This window comes from Mastacembelus armatus, chromosome 1 (assembly GCF_900324485.2).
Source record: "Mastacembelus armatus chromosome 1, fMasArm1.2, whole genome shotgun sequence".
Lineage (NCBI taxonomy): Eukaryota > Metazoa > Chordata > Actinopteri > Synbranchiformes > Mastacembelidae > Mastacembelus > Mastacembelus armatus.
Genome location: NC_046633.1, coordinates 713,555 through 727,229, shown reverse-complemented (window position 1 = coordinate 727,229; position 13,675 = coordinate 713,555). Strand labels below are relative to the sequence as shown.

At 41.4% G+C, this 13,675-nt stretch overlaps 1 protein-coding gene across 6 annotated transcripts; it reads right to left on the bottom strand.

The window, feature by feature from the left end:
- Positions 1–273: 273 nt before the first annotated feature.
- On the bottom strand, positions 274–13,625 carry LOC113128813 (neuroblast differentiation-associated protein AHNAK). 6 transcript variants are annotated; one of them, XM_026304397.1, is made up of 7 exons: positions 13,465–13,625; positions 11,436–11,535; positions 10,950–11,139; positions 8,676–8,793; positions 8,127–8,296; positions 3,538–7,819; positions 274–2,886 (listed from the first exon to the last, which is right to left on the bottom strand). In XM_026304397.1, the coding sequence occupies exons 3-7, from the start codon at positions 10,959–10,961 to the stop codon at positions 767–769; spliced, it is 6,702 nt and encodes a 2,233-aa protein (XP_026160182.1). In that variant the 5' UTR covers positions 10,962–11,139; positions 11,436–11,535; positions 13,465–13,625; the 3' UTR covers positions 274–766. The 6 variants fall into 6 exon arrangements, with proteins under 6 accessions (XP_026160182.1, XP_026160179.1, XP_026160181.1 ...); XM_026304394.1 differs by adding an exon at positions 8,944–8,997 and having other exon boundaries at positions 274–7,819; positions 13,465–13,624; XM_026304396.1 differs by having other exon boundaries at positions 274–3,537; positions 3,595–7,819; positions 13,465–13,624.
- Positions 13,626–13,675: the final 50 nt, after the last annotated feature.

The window sequence follows — 13,675 nt, the reverse complement described above, 5'->3', positions numbered from 1 at the left end:
TCGTCCACACGTCCAGCTGCAGACCACGCCCCCGCATCGAGGTGACATATAATTAATGCAGATTAAAATGAACATTTTTCATAATAATAAATAATAATAATAAATCCTGCATACACATTTGTTTTGATGAAATCATTAAAGCTAAAAAACTTTCAGTTGTTCGGAGATGTTTTATTTTTATTTATGTATTTATTTTCAGAAAAAATAACTTTCCATTACAAATTATAAGTGTAATTATAAAGCTACAATCTAGTTTAACAAAATAAACTCCGCAAAGACACTGACAGAAAAATAATAATAATAATAATAAATCCCCAATTAATATAAAATATAGTGGGTGTTTTAAAAAACACATACAATATATAAAAATATGTAGAAGCCTTTTTAACATTGACAATATATAAGAAAACACCTTCCTGTTTTAACCTGATCAAAGTAACACTGAGGTCACTTAAATCTGTACATTTCTCCTAACCTTTAGGAGCAAGAACAAAACCAGGAGGGTTTTATTTCAACATATATACAAAGAACAGTAAAGAGTAAACACTCAATGTTACAAAGTGTGAGAAGCTTTGGATTTACATGTAAAATAAGTGAAACAACACAGCCTTGGGTATAGTTACAAAGATACAGGAGTGGCTGTACATACAAAAACATGTAAATGAGGCAGTGAAACAGCTAAAAATTATTAAACATACAAAACATTTTAAAAGAATTCTCATAGAAACAGCTGACACCACTTCTGGAGGTGTGAGTACATTGAATCCTACACAAGGTTGGAAAAAAAGAACGTTGACCCCTTTAGGTCATTGGCATCCGGAACCTCAAGGTCTAGGTTTCCTTGGTGAAGGTTAAGATGGCCAAGTGTGTTGCTTTTGCGGTTTTGTGTTTTAGTATTTTGTGGTCGATCAGGAAAAACAGTGACGTAGTATCCGTCTGTACTCTCAGGTACTCTTGTGTTTGAATCTTGAGAAGAATGTAGCATGCGTGCTTTAGGTACAGGCTGCATTGATCTCTGGTTTAAATATAAACCTGCATCTTCTGCTGGGATTTGTCTGCTGTGTCTCGGGTCTCTCATGTCAATATTAACACCTGATGGGGAGATCACCTGTCCATAATTATGGGATCCCTGGGGGTCCAGCTTTGCACCCCTGGCTCTAAGCACATGATCTTTTCCTGTGAAGTCATCAATGTTGAGATCAGAATGTTTGAAATCAACATGTTGGCCCAAGTCAACATCCATAGGATATCTGGCCCCTACTTTGGACCGAGGCAATGTTGAATCAGTGTGAAGTCTGACATCTCCATCTGTATTCAGGACAGGCATTCTCATGTTCACACCTGTCAGGTTAGGTGAAATATCATCCATGTTAAGATCTGGAGTTTTAAGATGCAGCTGTGGCTTTTGCATGGCCACCTTTGGCATGGTAAGGTCCATGCTTGGATCATGACCCTTTAATTTTCCATTTGGACCATTAACATCTATATTTGGGATCCTAAGATCTGGTCCCTGGAGGTCCCCATTTATGTCAACATTGGGGCCTTTTGGCATCTTGATTTTGGGATGTTGCATCTTTGCCTCAGGTAAGCCAATACTGACATCTGGACTATTCACATCTAACTTGGGGGCTTTAAGGTCCATGTTAGGTAAACCCAACTTTGGGGCATTAATTCCTCCCTTCATCTTATAAGATTTGAGACTAACATCTGCAGATGTTAAGTCCGGATTTATGCTCATGTTTGGACTAGAGAACCCCACATCAGGCATTTTCAAATGTGGCTTTTTGAGTTTTGCTGATACACTGCCAAAACCAACATCTGGTATTTCAAAGCCAGGTTTCGACCCTTTGACAGTGACGTTGGGTGCGTTCATATCAATGTCTGAACCACCTAAATGGCCATCAATCTGTGGTCCTTTAAGACTGGGTAAGGTACCTTTAGACATTTTTAATTTTGGCAATTTCATATTTGCTTTTGGCGAACCAATGTTGATATCTGGAGTGTTCACATCTAACTTGGGAGCCTTAAGGTTCATGTCTGGTAAGTCCACATCAGGGGCATTAATTCCACCCTTTATCTTTGGAGCTTTGAGACTCAAATCTGGTGAATTCAGATCTGTGTTTAGATCCAGATCTGGACTTTTGCCAGAAAGATTCAATTTGGGCATTTTCAGTTTGCCTGAGGGAGCGTTAACATCCCAGTCTGGACCATGAAGCTCTGGCATTTTCAGTTTACCTGATGGCATGTCTAAATTGACATTTGGAGCATTCAGATCCAGTTTTGGGCTCTTAAGATCAACCTTTGGCATATTTATGTCTGGAGCATTTAGTCCACCACTCAGTTTGGGACCAGAGATGTCAAAGTCAGGTGATTTGAGGTCCAGGTTAGGGCCCTGTAACTTTGGACCAGAAAGGCCAAACTTAGGTAGGTTCAAGTTTGGCTTTTTGAATTTTCCTGATGGACCATCAATGCCAACATCTAAGTCACCTTTAGGACCTTTGAGGTTGAGATTGGGTGCATTTAAATCTACATTAGGCCCACGTAGGTTCCCATCAATCTCAGGTCCTTTTAGACTTGGAATGCTAAATTTGGGCATCTTGAGTTTGGGCATTTTCATATTTGCTTTTGGTGAACCAATGTTGACATCTGGAGTGTTCATATCTAACTTGGGAGCCTTAAGATTCATGTCGGGTAAGTCCACATCAGGGGCATCAATTCCACCCTTTATCTTTGGAGCTTTGAGACTCAAATCTGGTGAATTCAGATCTGTGTTTAGATCCAGATTTGGACTTTTGCCAGAAAGATTCAATTTGGGCATTTTCAGTTTGCCAGAGGGAGCGTTAACATCCCAGTCTGGACCATGAAGCTCTGGCATTTTCAGTTTACCTGATGGCATGTCTAAATTGACATTTGGAGCATTCAAATCCAGTTTTGGGCTTTTAAGATCAACCTTTGGCATATTTATGTCTGGAGCATTTAGTCCACCACTCAGTTTGGGACCAGAGATGTCAAGGTCAGGTGATTTGAGGTCCAGGTTAGGGCCTTGTAACTTTGGACCAGAAAGGCCAAACTTAGGTAGGGTCAAGTTTGGTTTTTTGAATTTTCCTGATGGACCATCAATGCCAACATCTAAGTCACCTTTAGGACCTCTGAGGTTGAGATTGGGTGCATTTAAATCTACATTAGGCCCACGTAGGTTCCCATCAATCTCAGGTCCTTTTAGACTTGGAATGCTAAATTTGGGCATCTTGAATTTGGGCTTTTTCATCTTTGCTTTTGGCGAACCAATGTTGATATCTGGAGTGTTCACATCTAACTTGGGAGCCTTAAGATTCATGTCGGGTAAGTCCACATCAGGGGCATTAATTCCACCCTTTATCTTTGGAGCTTTCAGACTAAAATCTGGTGATTTCAGATCTGTGTTTAGATCCAGATTTGGACTTTTGCCAGAAAGATTCAATTTGGGCATTTTCAGTTTGCCAGAGGGAGCGTTAACATCCCAGTCTGGACCATGAAGCTCTGGCATTTTCAGTTTACCTGAGGGAGCGTTAACATCCCAGTCTGGACCATGAAGCTCTGGCATTTTCAGTTTACCTGATGGCATGTCTAAATTGACATTTGGAGCATTGAGATCCAGGTTTGGGCTCTTAAGATCAACTTTTGGCATATTTATATCTGGAGCATTTAGTCCACCACCGAGTTTGGGACCAGAGATGTCAAGGTCAGGTGATTTTAGGTCCAGGTTAGGGCCCTGTAACTTTGGACCAGAAAGGCCAAACTTAGGTAGGGTCAAGTTTGGCTTTTTGAATTTTCCTGATGGACCATCAATGCCAACATCTAAGTCACCTTTAGGACTTTTGAGGTTGATATTGGGTGCATTTAAATCTACATTTGGCCCACGTAGGTTCCCATCAATCTCAGGTCCTTTTAGACTTGGACGACCAAATTTGGGCATCTTGAATTTGGGCATTTTCATCTTTGCTTTTGGTGAACCAATGTTGATATCTGGAGTGTTCACATCTAACTTGGGAGCCTTAAGATTCATGTCGGGTAAGTCCACATCAGGGACATTAATTCCACCCTTTATCTTTGGAGCTTTCAGACTAAAATCTGGTGATTTCAGATCTGTGTTTAGATCCAGATTTGGACTTTTGCCAGAAAGATTAAATTTGGGCATTTTCAGTTTGCCAGAGGGAGCATTAACATCCCAGTCTGGACCATGAAGCTCTGGCATTTTCAGTTTGCCTGAGGGAGCATTAACATCCCAGTCTGGACCATGAAGCTCTGGCATTTTCAGTTTACCTGATGGCATGTCTAAATTGACATTTGGAGCATTCAAATCCAGTTTTGGGCTTTTAAGATCAACCTTTGGCATATTTATGTCTGGAGCATTTAGTCCACCACCAAGTTTGGGACCAGAGATATCTAGGTCAGGTGATTTGAGGTCCAGGTTAGGGCCCTGTAACTTTGGACCAGAAAGGCCAAACTTAGGTAGGGTCAAGTTTGGTTTTTTGAATTTTCCTGATGGACCATCAATGCCAACATCTAAGTCACCTTTAGGACCTTTGAGGTTGAGATTGGGTGCATTTAAATCTACATTTGGCCCCTCTAGGTTCCCATCAATCTCAGGCCCTTTTAGACTTGGAAGGCCAAATTTGGGCATCTTGAGTTTGGGCATTTTCATATTTGCTTTTGGCGAACCAATGTTGATATCTGGAGTGTTCACATCTAACTTGGGAGCCTTAAGATTCATGTCGGGTAAGTCCACGTCAGGGGCATCAATTCCACCCTTTATCTTTGGAGTTTTCAGATTCAGATCTGTTTTTAGATCCAGATTTGGACTTTTGCCGGAAAGATTCAATTTGGGCATTTTCAGTTTGCCAGAGGGAGCGTTAACATCCCAGTCTGGACCATGAAGCTCTGGCATTTTCAGTTTACCTGATGGCATGTCTAAATTGACATTTGGAGCATTCAGATCCAGGTTTGGGCTTTTAAGATCAACCTTTGGCATATTTATGTCTGGAGCATTTAGTCCACCACTCAGTTTGGGACCAGAGATATCTAGGTCAGGTGATTTGAGGTCCAGGTTAGGGCCCTGTAACTTTGGACCAGAAAGGCCAAACTTAGGTAGGTTCAAGTTTGGCTTTTTGAATTTTCCTGATGGACCATCAATGCCAACATCTAAGTCACCTTTAGGACCTTTGAGGTTGAGATTGGGTGCATTTAAATCTACATTTGGCCCCTCTAGGTTCCCATCAATCTCAGGTCCTTTTAGACTTGGAAGGCCAAATTTGGGCATCTTGAATTTGGGCATTTTCATATTTGCTTTTGGCGAACCAATGTTGACATCTGGAGTGTTCACATCTAACTTGGGAGCCTTAAAATTCATGTCGGGTAAGTCCACATCAGGGGCATCAATTCCACCCTTTATCTTTGGAGTTTTCAGATTCAGATCTGTGTTTAGATCCAGATTTGGACTTTTGCCAGAAAGATTCAATTTGGGCATTTTCAGTTTGCCTGAGGGAGCGTTAACATCCCAATCTGGACCATGAAGCTCTGGCATTTTCAGTTTACCTGATGGCATGTCTAAATTGACATTTGGAGCATTGAGATCCAGGTTTGGGCTTTTAAGATCAACCTTTGGCATATTTATGTCTGGAGCATTTAGTCCACCACCGAGTTTGGGACCAGAAATATCTAGGTCAGGTGATTTTAGGTCCAGGTTAGGGCCTTGTAATTTTGGACCAGAAAGGCCAAACTTAGGTAGGTTCAAGTTTGGCTTTTTGAATTTTCCTGATGGACCATCAATGCCAACATCTAAGTCACCTTTAGGACCTTTGAGGTTGAGATTGGGTGCATTTAAATCTACATTTGGCCCATGTAGGTCCCCATCAATCTCAGGTCCTTGAAGACTTGGAAGGCCAAATTTGGGCATCTTGAATTTGGGCATTTTCATATTTGCTTTTGGCGAACCAATGTTGATATCTGGAGTGTTCACATCTAACTTGGGAGCCTTAAGATTCATGTCAGGTAAGTCCACGTCAGGGGCATCAATTCCACTCTTTATCTTTGGAGCTTTGAGACTCAAATCTGGTGAATTCAGATCTGTGTTTAGATCCAGATTTGGACTTTTGCCAGAAAGATTAAATTTGGGCATTTTCAGTTTGCTAGAGGGAGCATTAACATCCCAGTCTGGACCATGAAGCTCTGGCATTTTCAGTTTACCTGATGGCATGTCTAAATTGACATTTGGAGCATTGAGATCCAGGTTTGGGCTTTTAAGATCAACCTTTGGCATATTTATGTCTGGAGCATTTAGTCCACCACCGAGTTTGGGACCAGAAATATCTAGGTCAGGTGATTTTAGGTCCAGGTTAGGGCCTTGTAATTTTGGACCAGAAAGGCCAAACTTAGGTAGGTTCAAGTTTGGCTTTTTGAATTTTCCTGATGGACCATCAATGCCAACATCTAAGTCACCTTTAGGACCTTTGAGGTTGAGATTGGGTGCATTTAAATCTACATTTGGCCCATGTAGGTCCCCATCAATCTCAGGTCCTTGAAGACTTGGAAGGCCAAATTTGGGCATCTTGAATTTGGGCATTTTCATATTTGCTTTTGGCGAACCAATGTTGATATCTGGAGTGTTCACATCTAACTTGGGAGCCTTAAGATTCATGTCAGGTAAGTCCACGTCAGGGGCATCAATTCCACTCTTTATCTTTGGAGCTTTGAGACTCAAATCTGGTGAATTCAGATCTGTGTTTAGATCCAGATTTGGACTTTTGCCAGAAAGATTAAATTTGGGCATTTTCAGTTTGCTAGAGGGAGCATTAACATCCCAGTCTGGACCATGAAGCTCTGGCATTTTCAGTTTACCTGATGGCATGTCTAAATTGACATTTGGAGCATTGAGATCCAGGTTTGGGCCCTTAAGATCAACCTTTGGCATTTTTATGTCTGGGGCATTTAGTCCACCACCGAGTTTGGGACCAGAGATGTCAAGGTCAGATGATTTGAGGTCCAGGTTAGGGCCTTGTAATTCAGGGGAACCAAAAGCCCCTTTAAATCTGGGGGCTGAAGTATCAAAGTCTGGTGTCTTTAGGGCACCGTCAAGCCCTTTCAGTTTTGGTTCTGACAATCCAAAACCTGGCATCTTCATTTTTCCTGAAGGACTGCCAATCCCCAAGTCAGTTGAGGGTACATTTAAACCAATATCTGGATCAGCAATTCCACCTTTGACATTTGGAACTTCAATGGTTGGTAAATCAAATTTTGGCATTGTAAATTTAGGAGCTGTGTATTTTCCAGATGGACTTTTTATGCCACCTGATGCAGTGCCAATAGGTATATTTGGTCCCATAAGGTCACCTTTCAATTTACCAGATGGAATATCTACACCCAAATCAATGTCCTGTCCACGTTCCAACATACGTGGAACACCTGGTGTTTCAAGGGCTAAGTCAGGGGATCTCCCAGAAAGCCTAAGCTTAGGTACCTGAACTCCATTTGGACCAGACCCACTCTGGCCAAGACCCAATGGTGGGAGGTTCAAATTGTTGCCATCTGTTAACTGTCCAGCTTTTGCCGAAGAAAATGACATATCATATTCTGAATAAGCACTACTGTTAGTGCTCAAAGTCTTGTTCTGCTGAAGTCCAAAGTCAACTCCAAGGCGAGGCAACCCCATGTCCGGTCTTGGTACACTTGACTTGACGGTCAACATACTGTTCTCAGGGCCCTCCTCACCATCAACTAAGTCACCCCTCATATACTTCTTGATTTTGGTCTTGTAGATTTTGCTGTAGGAATCCTCCAGCATCTGGAAACATGAACCACAATTTGGTGACTATAATATTAAGGTTTCTTGTAAACATTCTCTAACGGGTTTTTGTGTGGATCAATTTCAATAATAATCAATGCTCTTACTTGAATATTAAAGAAGTGCTACCAGAATCTATGCCCAATAAAAGCCAAACACAAACTTTTTGTTTTGGTGGAACCTGCACTAAACATTTGAAGAAATGTGAGTAATGTTGTGGCTCATTGCTCCGTGAAGGAACAAGAAAACCATGAATTTACTCATCCATTCATTCCATTCCATGTGCTAGAGCCTGTATCCCACCTACCATCTCAGGACTCTTGGCACACTGGTCCAGATTTCCAAGGCTCTTGCTGAGGTTGCTCCTGGTGAGAACTTGGACCTTGTCGTCATACGGCTCAATCAGCTTCAGGAGTTGTAACACTTCTTTTTTTGACCAGTGATCAAAATTGATTGTTGCTCCCAAAACTTTATCTCCTGAAAAAGAAAATTCAAGTGTCTAGATAAAACAATAAGTGTTCCAGAAGAATTGGATGTTTTCATTGGTGCAGATCCTGCTGTATGACTTAAATGCCAGTCTGAGAAGAACAGTCTAAACTAACGTCCAGCAAATTACAGCAAGGCTTAGAACAAAACAAACCAAAAAGCTCATATTGAACTAAAAGGTTGTATGTATTTCATGGACTCATTCGGTCTTTCTTCTGCTCAATCAGTGTGAAACAAATATAAAACATTAACTTGGATTTGAGATTTGTGTTCTAATGGGGAAGAACTGTGGAACCTCTTAAATCTGATCATCGTCTTGTCTTTAAAACCACCAAAGGTGATACAAAAAAAAGCTTCAGTAGGTTCATACCTTCCCTCAGTCCCTGCTTGGCTGAGACACTGTCCATGCTGGAAATGACCACCCCCCCATCCTCCAACTCCTCCAGGGTCAGGGCCTCAGAGAGGCTCCTTCCTCTGCGGTGTCTCTGCTGCAGACAAACACATTTCAGAAGGTGTTTACAGCAGAATAGCTCTCCCTGAGGACGCACTTTAAAACTCAGTATGCAGCTGACATGAAACTTTCATTGGGCGTTGAACATTTTAACCCAGAATTAAAACAGCATCATGATTGTTCATACCATTATCTTTGTGTTTCTGTCACAGTGGTAATGAAAACTCCCTTTGGATTAAACCTACAGGAAAAGATAAATTGTTGAGTACGCAGGAAAAAAACTGCCTTCCCTGTTAACTGCACATACTGTGAGTATGTATTAGAAGAAGACAGGCGGGGACAGGTGTCTCTATTGGTCAATCAATGGCCTAGAAAAACTGTGGAGTTTTACTGCTCTAACTTCCAACTAAGAAGCTACTTTTTCCACAGCTGCACACGAATGCACCACGTGAACCTCAGCAGGTTCACAGTTTTAACTGCAGTTCCAAGAAAAGAAGGAAAAGATAAATACAAAAACATAACAAAATATTTCCATCAGTGGAAAATATACTTGTGTGTTACCCAATGAATTCTGGGAAACACTTTTGCGTTTTGTGTTATTTTATCATAAGAAAGAATTAAGAAAAGCAAAGGGAAATTGTTTGACAGCAGAAACAGCAAAATAATAAATAAAATGTCCATTTTTCTACATATTCATTTCTTTTTAAAAGCCTATATCTGGCTATGCTTTGTTTGTTTTCCAGTTTATGAAATTCTAATTAGCACATGAAAGACAAGTTTATTTCACAGCAGAACAAAAGACTACTACAAAAGACTACAAGCACGAGCGTGGCACTTTTACTGTCTTCATGTAGGTGCCTGACACCCTGACAAGTCAGCAGGTGCATCTCTCAGGTATCTGAGGTACGGCCTCGGGGCTCTTATGTCATAGCTCAGGAAAACCATGAACAGGTTTATCAAGAGTACTGCAAACAAGTGCTCTGTGTTTGGGTGTTTCCTTTTATGAGCACACAAAGGAAAAATTAACACACCCGCTTTCTAGAAATCCAGTCAGAGCACTGGCAGACATCCAGTTGATCCAGATACACGATGTTCCACCAGCATCACGTGAAAGTATGAGCTGGATGAATGAAACTGCGCTCCTTCAGTATCACCACGTAGCTGCCCCCTCATAACTCTGCACTTCAAAATAAAAGTATTAACTGAATCCTAACTTCAGTTCAGCTCGTTCGACGTCGGAGCAGATAAATGCAGACTTTCTCCAGCATTCGCACAGTATCAGAGCCATCATAGCGACACATACACAGTGTCAACAGGCGCTGTGGCTCAGAACTGCATTTGTTTTCACAGGGTTATCACAAAATCAGCATGAGATAAAGGGTGTTGCAGCAGCTGCACAAGGAAGTTTTACAAGTTTTTAAATGGATGATGAGTGGATCAAAATCTTACTAACATACAATCAGACATGACAAATGTAAACCACAAAATCTCCACAAGAATCATGTGCCCTGGTACAAACATATAAAAAACACAATGACAATATTAAAGCAATCAAAACCTTAAGTCAGATGAAATCAAGGTAATGACTTGCCTGCAGGTATAAAAGTGAAAATGTTCAGTCAGTAGGAGCTGGAAGCGAGTACAGCTGGTCCTCAGTCCAAAACAATCTCTAATTCTTATCTGTTTTGTCAGCATCACAAAACTATTGATACGTTTGTAACTTGACAGGAGCAGAAGACTTGAAGTTTTGTAAACTGTTAATAATAAACTGAAACACTTATCAAGGAGACCGACATAAAAACTGAGAAATATCTTGCCCTTAAATCTAAACTCATAAACTCATCTGTCAGGTTTTTTTTAGAAATATCAGATCCTGAGACTCCAGACTAGTTCAGCAAACAAAGATAAGAGAAGATTCTGTCTGTGGGAAAAGCAAAGTTATTTGGCTGCACAAAAAAAAAAAAAAAAAAAAAAGAGTTCAGCCACAGAAACATAAGCTCTGATTAAAACCAACTGTAACGCAGAGTAAAGGTGAGTAGCACCTGAGTGATGGAATGACAGAAAATACTTGGGTGGCATCTAAAGCTTAAAGCGCTGTCACTCAAAGCATGCCACCTTAAGGACCAGGCACCACAGCAGATGAAGCTCACAGCTGCAAAAAATAACAACAACAAATGTATAACTGTAACTGACCTCAGGATCCATCAGGCAGATGTTTCAGTCGACATCTGGCGTCTGTGTTGTTGAGTTTCAGCACAGAGGAATCAGTCCATGCTGTTTGCTGTGCAGGCTGAGACTGAAGAGAGGAATGTCAGTCAGCGGCACCAGTACCCGACTTAAAGCAGGCAAACAGGTTCCACCTTAAATGTCCCGCCTCCATTAACTGTCAACACACACAAACAAAAATATTCATATTCATCACACACGTTGATGGAAACACTCCCTGACTACCACTCTGCTGTTGCTCATATGCATACAAACACACACACACACACACACACAAACACATCAGTAAACAACAGCCCAAGTTCAGTCTGTGACCCACGTCTCCTCACGTCCCACATCATCACCCACAAATTCAAAGCAGGTCTGTAGTTAAAAATCTCAACTTCTGGGGACCAAAACAGAGCAACAACCTAAAGCAAACACTCTCCAGTGTTCACATGAGAAGTACGTTACCTTGAGAAAAATGCTGACCCGAGCCAAGGGAGCGGCAGGCGTTCACTGTGTGACTCACTGTGTTGTATAGCTGGTCACAAAGACTGCTGTCTGTGTGAACCTACAGAAACAAGAGCGTTCAGCTGTATTCACAAAGTCAATTATATAATCCAGCCTGCAAAGGTACAGCTGTGGCCACAGTCAGGACCTCAGGTTATATAAGAAACACAACAATAATATTCAGAACTAATGAAGCAGTTTTTTATCAGCATTATAGTTTTATTACTAACGAGCACTTCAATTACCGAGAGGAGCCCGAAAGGAAAAAACCACCGTCAAAAATCTGCCCACTAATGATAATAACAAGGACAAAGAAACATTTAGATATGAAGATGTTAAATAAAAGTATATGACATTCAGTATAATCACACTGCATGTGTATCCACGGGCAACACAGGCAGCACAATCCCAATCGATCAATAACTGATCTATCATCTGAAAGAAAAATGACAAGTATTTGATGACGACAGTCAGTGACTGACGTCCTGTTGTTCTCTGGGCTATTTCAACAGGCCTTTTCTGTGTTTCTGGTGTTTCACACAGAAAAATATTTATAATATATGAACTAATAATAAAATAATAAGCATCAGTCGTACAGCATGAGACACAAACACTGGAAACAGAAGAAGCTAACAGAGTCTGACTGTGGACAAATATGATGAGCAGTGTTTTATCGAGGATTTGAGCTTTAACCTGCAGTTTGATGTTGACACTGGTTTGGAAAATGTGACATTGTTTGCAGCAGAAACACAGTATGAATTAAAAAAAGAACAACCACAACAAGCTGAGGGTTTCAGCCGCCGCCTCCTGTGACAGGACATCCTGTACACATGTATGAGAACATGCATGTCAGTTTTGATGAGGTGGAAAAATCAGACATCCAAAAAAATCAGTGTAAGAAAGAAAGTGAACTCATTAGTCTGAGTGGAAACTGGTTAGAGGAAATTTAACAACTCCACTGCCAGGTTTCGGATTCTGGGTGTAGTTCTCGGCACCTAACAAACCAGAGGACCTGAGGGTTTGTTAAAAACATCAATGTACTGAACAAGCACTGTGAGCTGGTCTCTGGAAGTGCTGGATTTTCAGGATCTTGCAGGATCACTGACTGGTTAAGGTGCATGACACAAACCCACAACATCCAGGGTTTGACTCCTGGGTGGGGAACGCTGGTTGCATTGATGCCACTCCCTCTCTGAGCCGTTGTTTTCTGTCTGTAGCTGCGTCAGCAGAAATAAACCATCCGATGATGTAAAGGACCATCATTAATGCCCAGTTTAAAGGAGCCAGAGGGAGTTTTTTTTAATCACTCACTTATATTTAGGGTTAGACTGATGTGTCAGACTCATTGTTGCATTATCCCTGAATGTAGCTTCAGAAACAGGATGTGAAACTGGAGTGGCACCTGATTCATCTTGCCAACATAAATCCATTATTAAAAACCCGTTTTCAATCCAGTGACTGTACGAAGGTCAGAGGTGATGCATTTTTAAATTTCTAAAACAATCAAACATGAGTTCTGCCTCCTGTGGGTCAGAGCTCAGGCACTGGGTTGGTAAAGTATCGGTCCTGTTTTATGTGTAACAGCAGAAGTGAGTGGAAATCCATGTTAGGGGTCATTCAGAGGTCACTGTGCTAAGGAACGTCAGGACGGAGGGTTTGTTGTTCTATTGCCCCAAAGAATGTTCACGATAAACAGGAACTCTGGGTCCGGTGCTGCAGGGCTTTACTTCAGTAACAGCAGCAGTACCACACTGTGAAAATACTCCACTACACAAGTAGAAGTCCTGCATTACTGTGACCAGTTTGAAGTACTTTCTAAACTGTGGATAACTTCATAATCTACAAGGTCTCATGTGTTTGAAGTTTCCCCTGGACAGGATGGGGATGAAAAGTAAGTCCAGCTGTCAGACACATGTGGTGCAGTAAAAGGGACAATATCTGCCTCTGGGATGTAGTGAAGTACAAAGCTACAGAAATGACAAATACTCACTTAGGTACTTAAGTAAATGTACTACGCTTCACTGCTGGTGCAGGGTGTGCAGGATGGCTCGGGGGACCAGGTCTGAGAAAGTGTCTGGAACACAGAGGGGGGGTCTCATTCTGTGTCAGAGCAGGAAGATCTTCTCTCCATGTCGGCGAGAACCGAATCAAGATCGACACTGAGTTTTTCATTAAAACAGAAAGTCCCACATAGTTTTTGT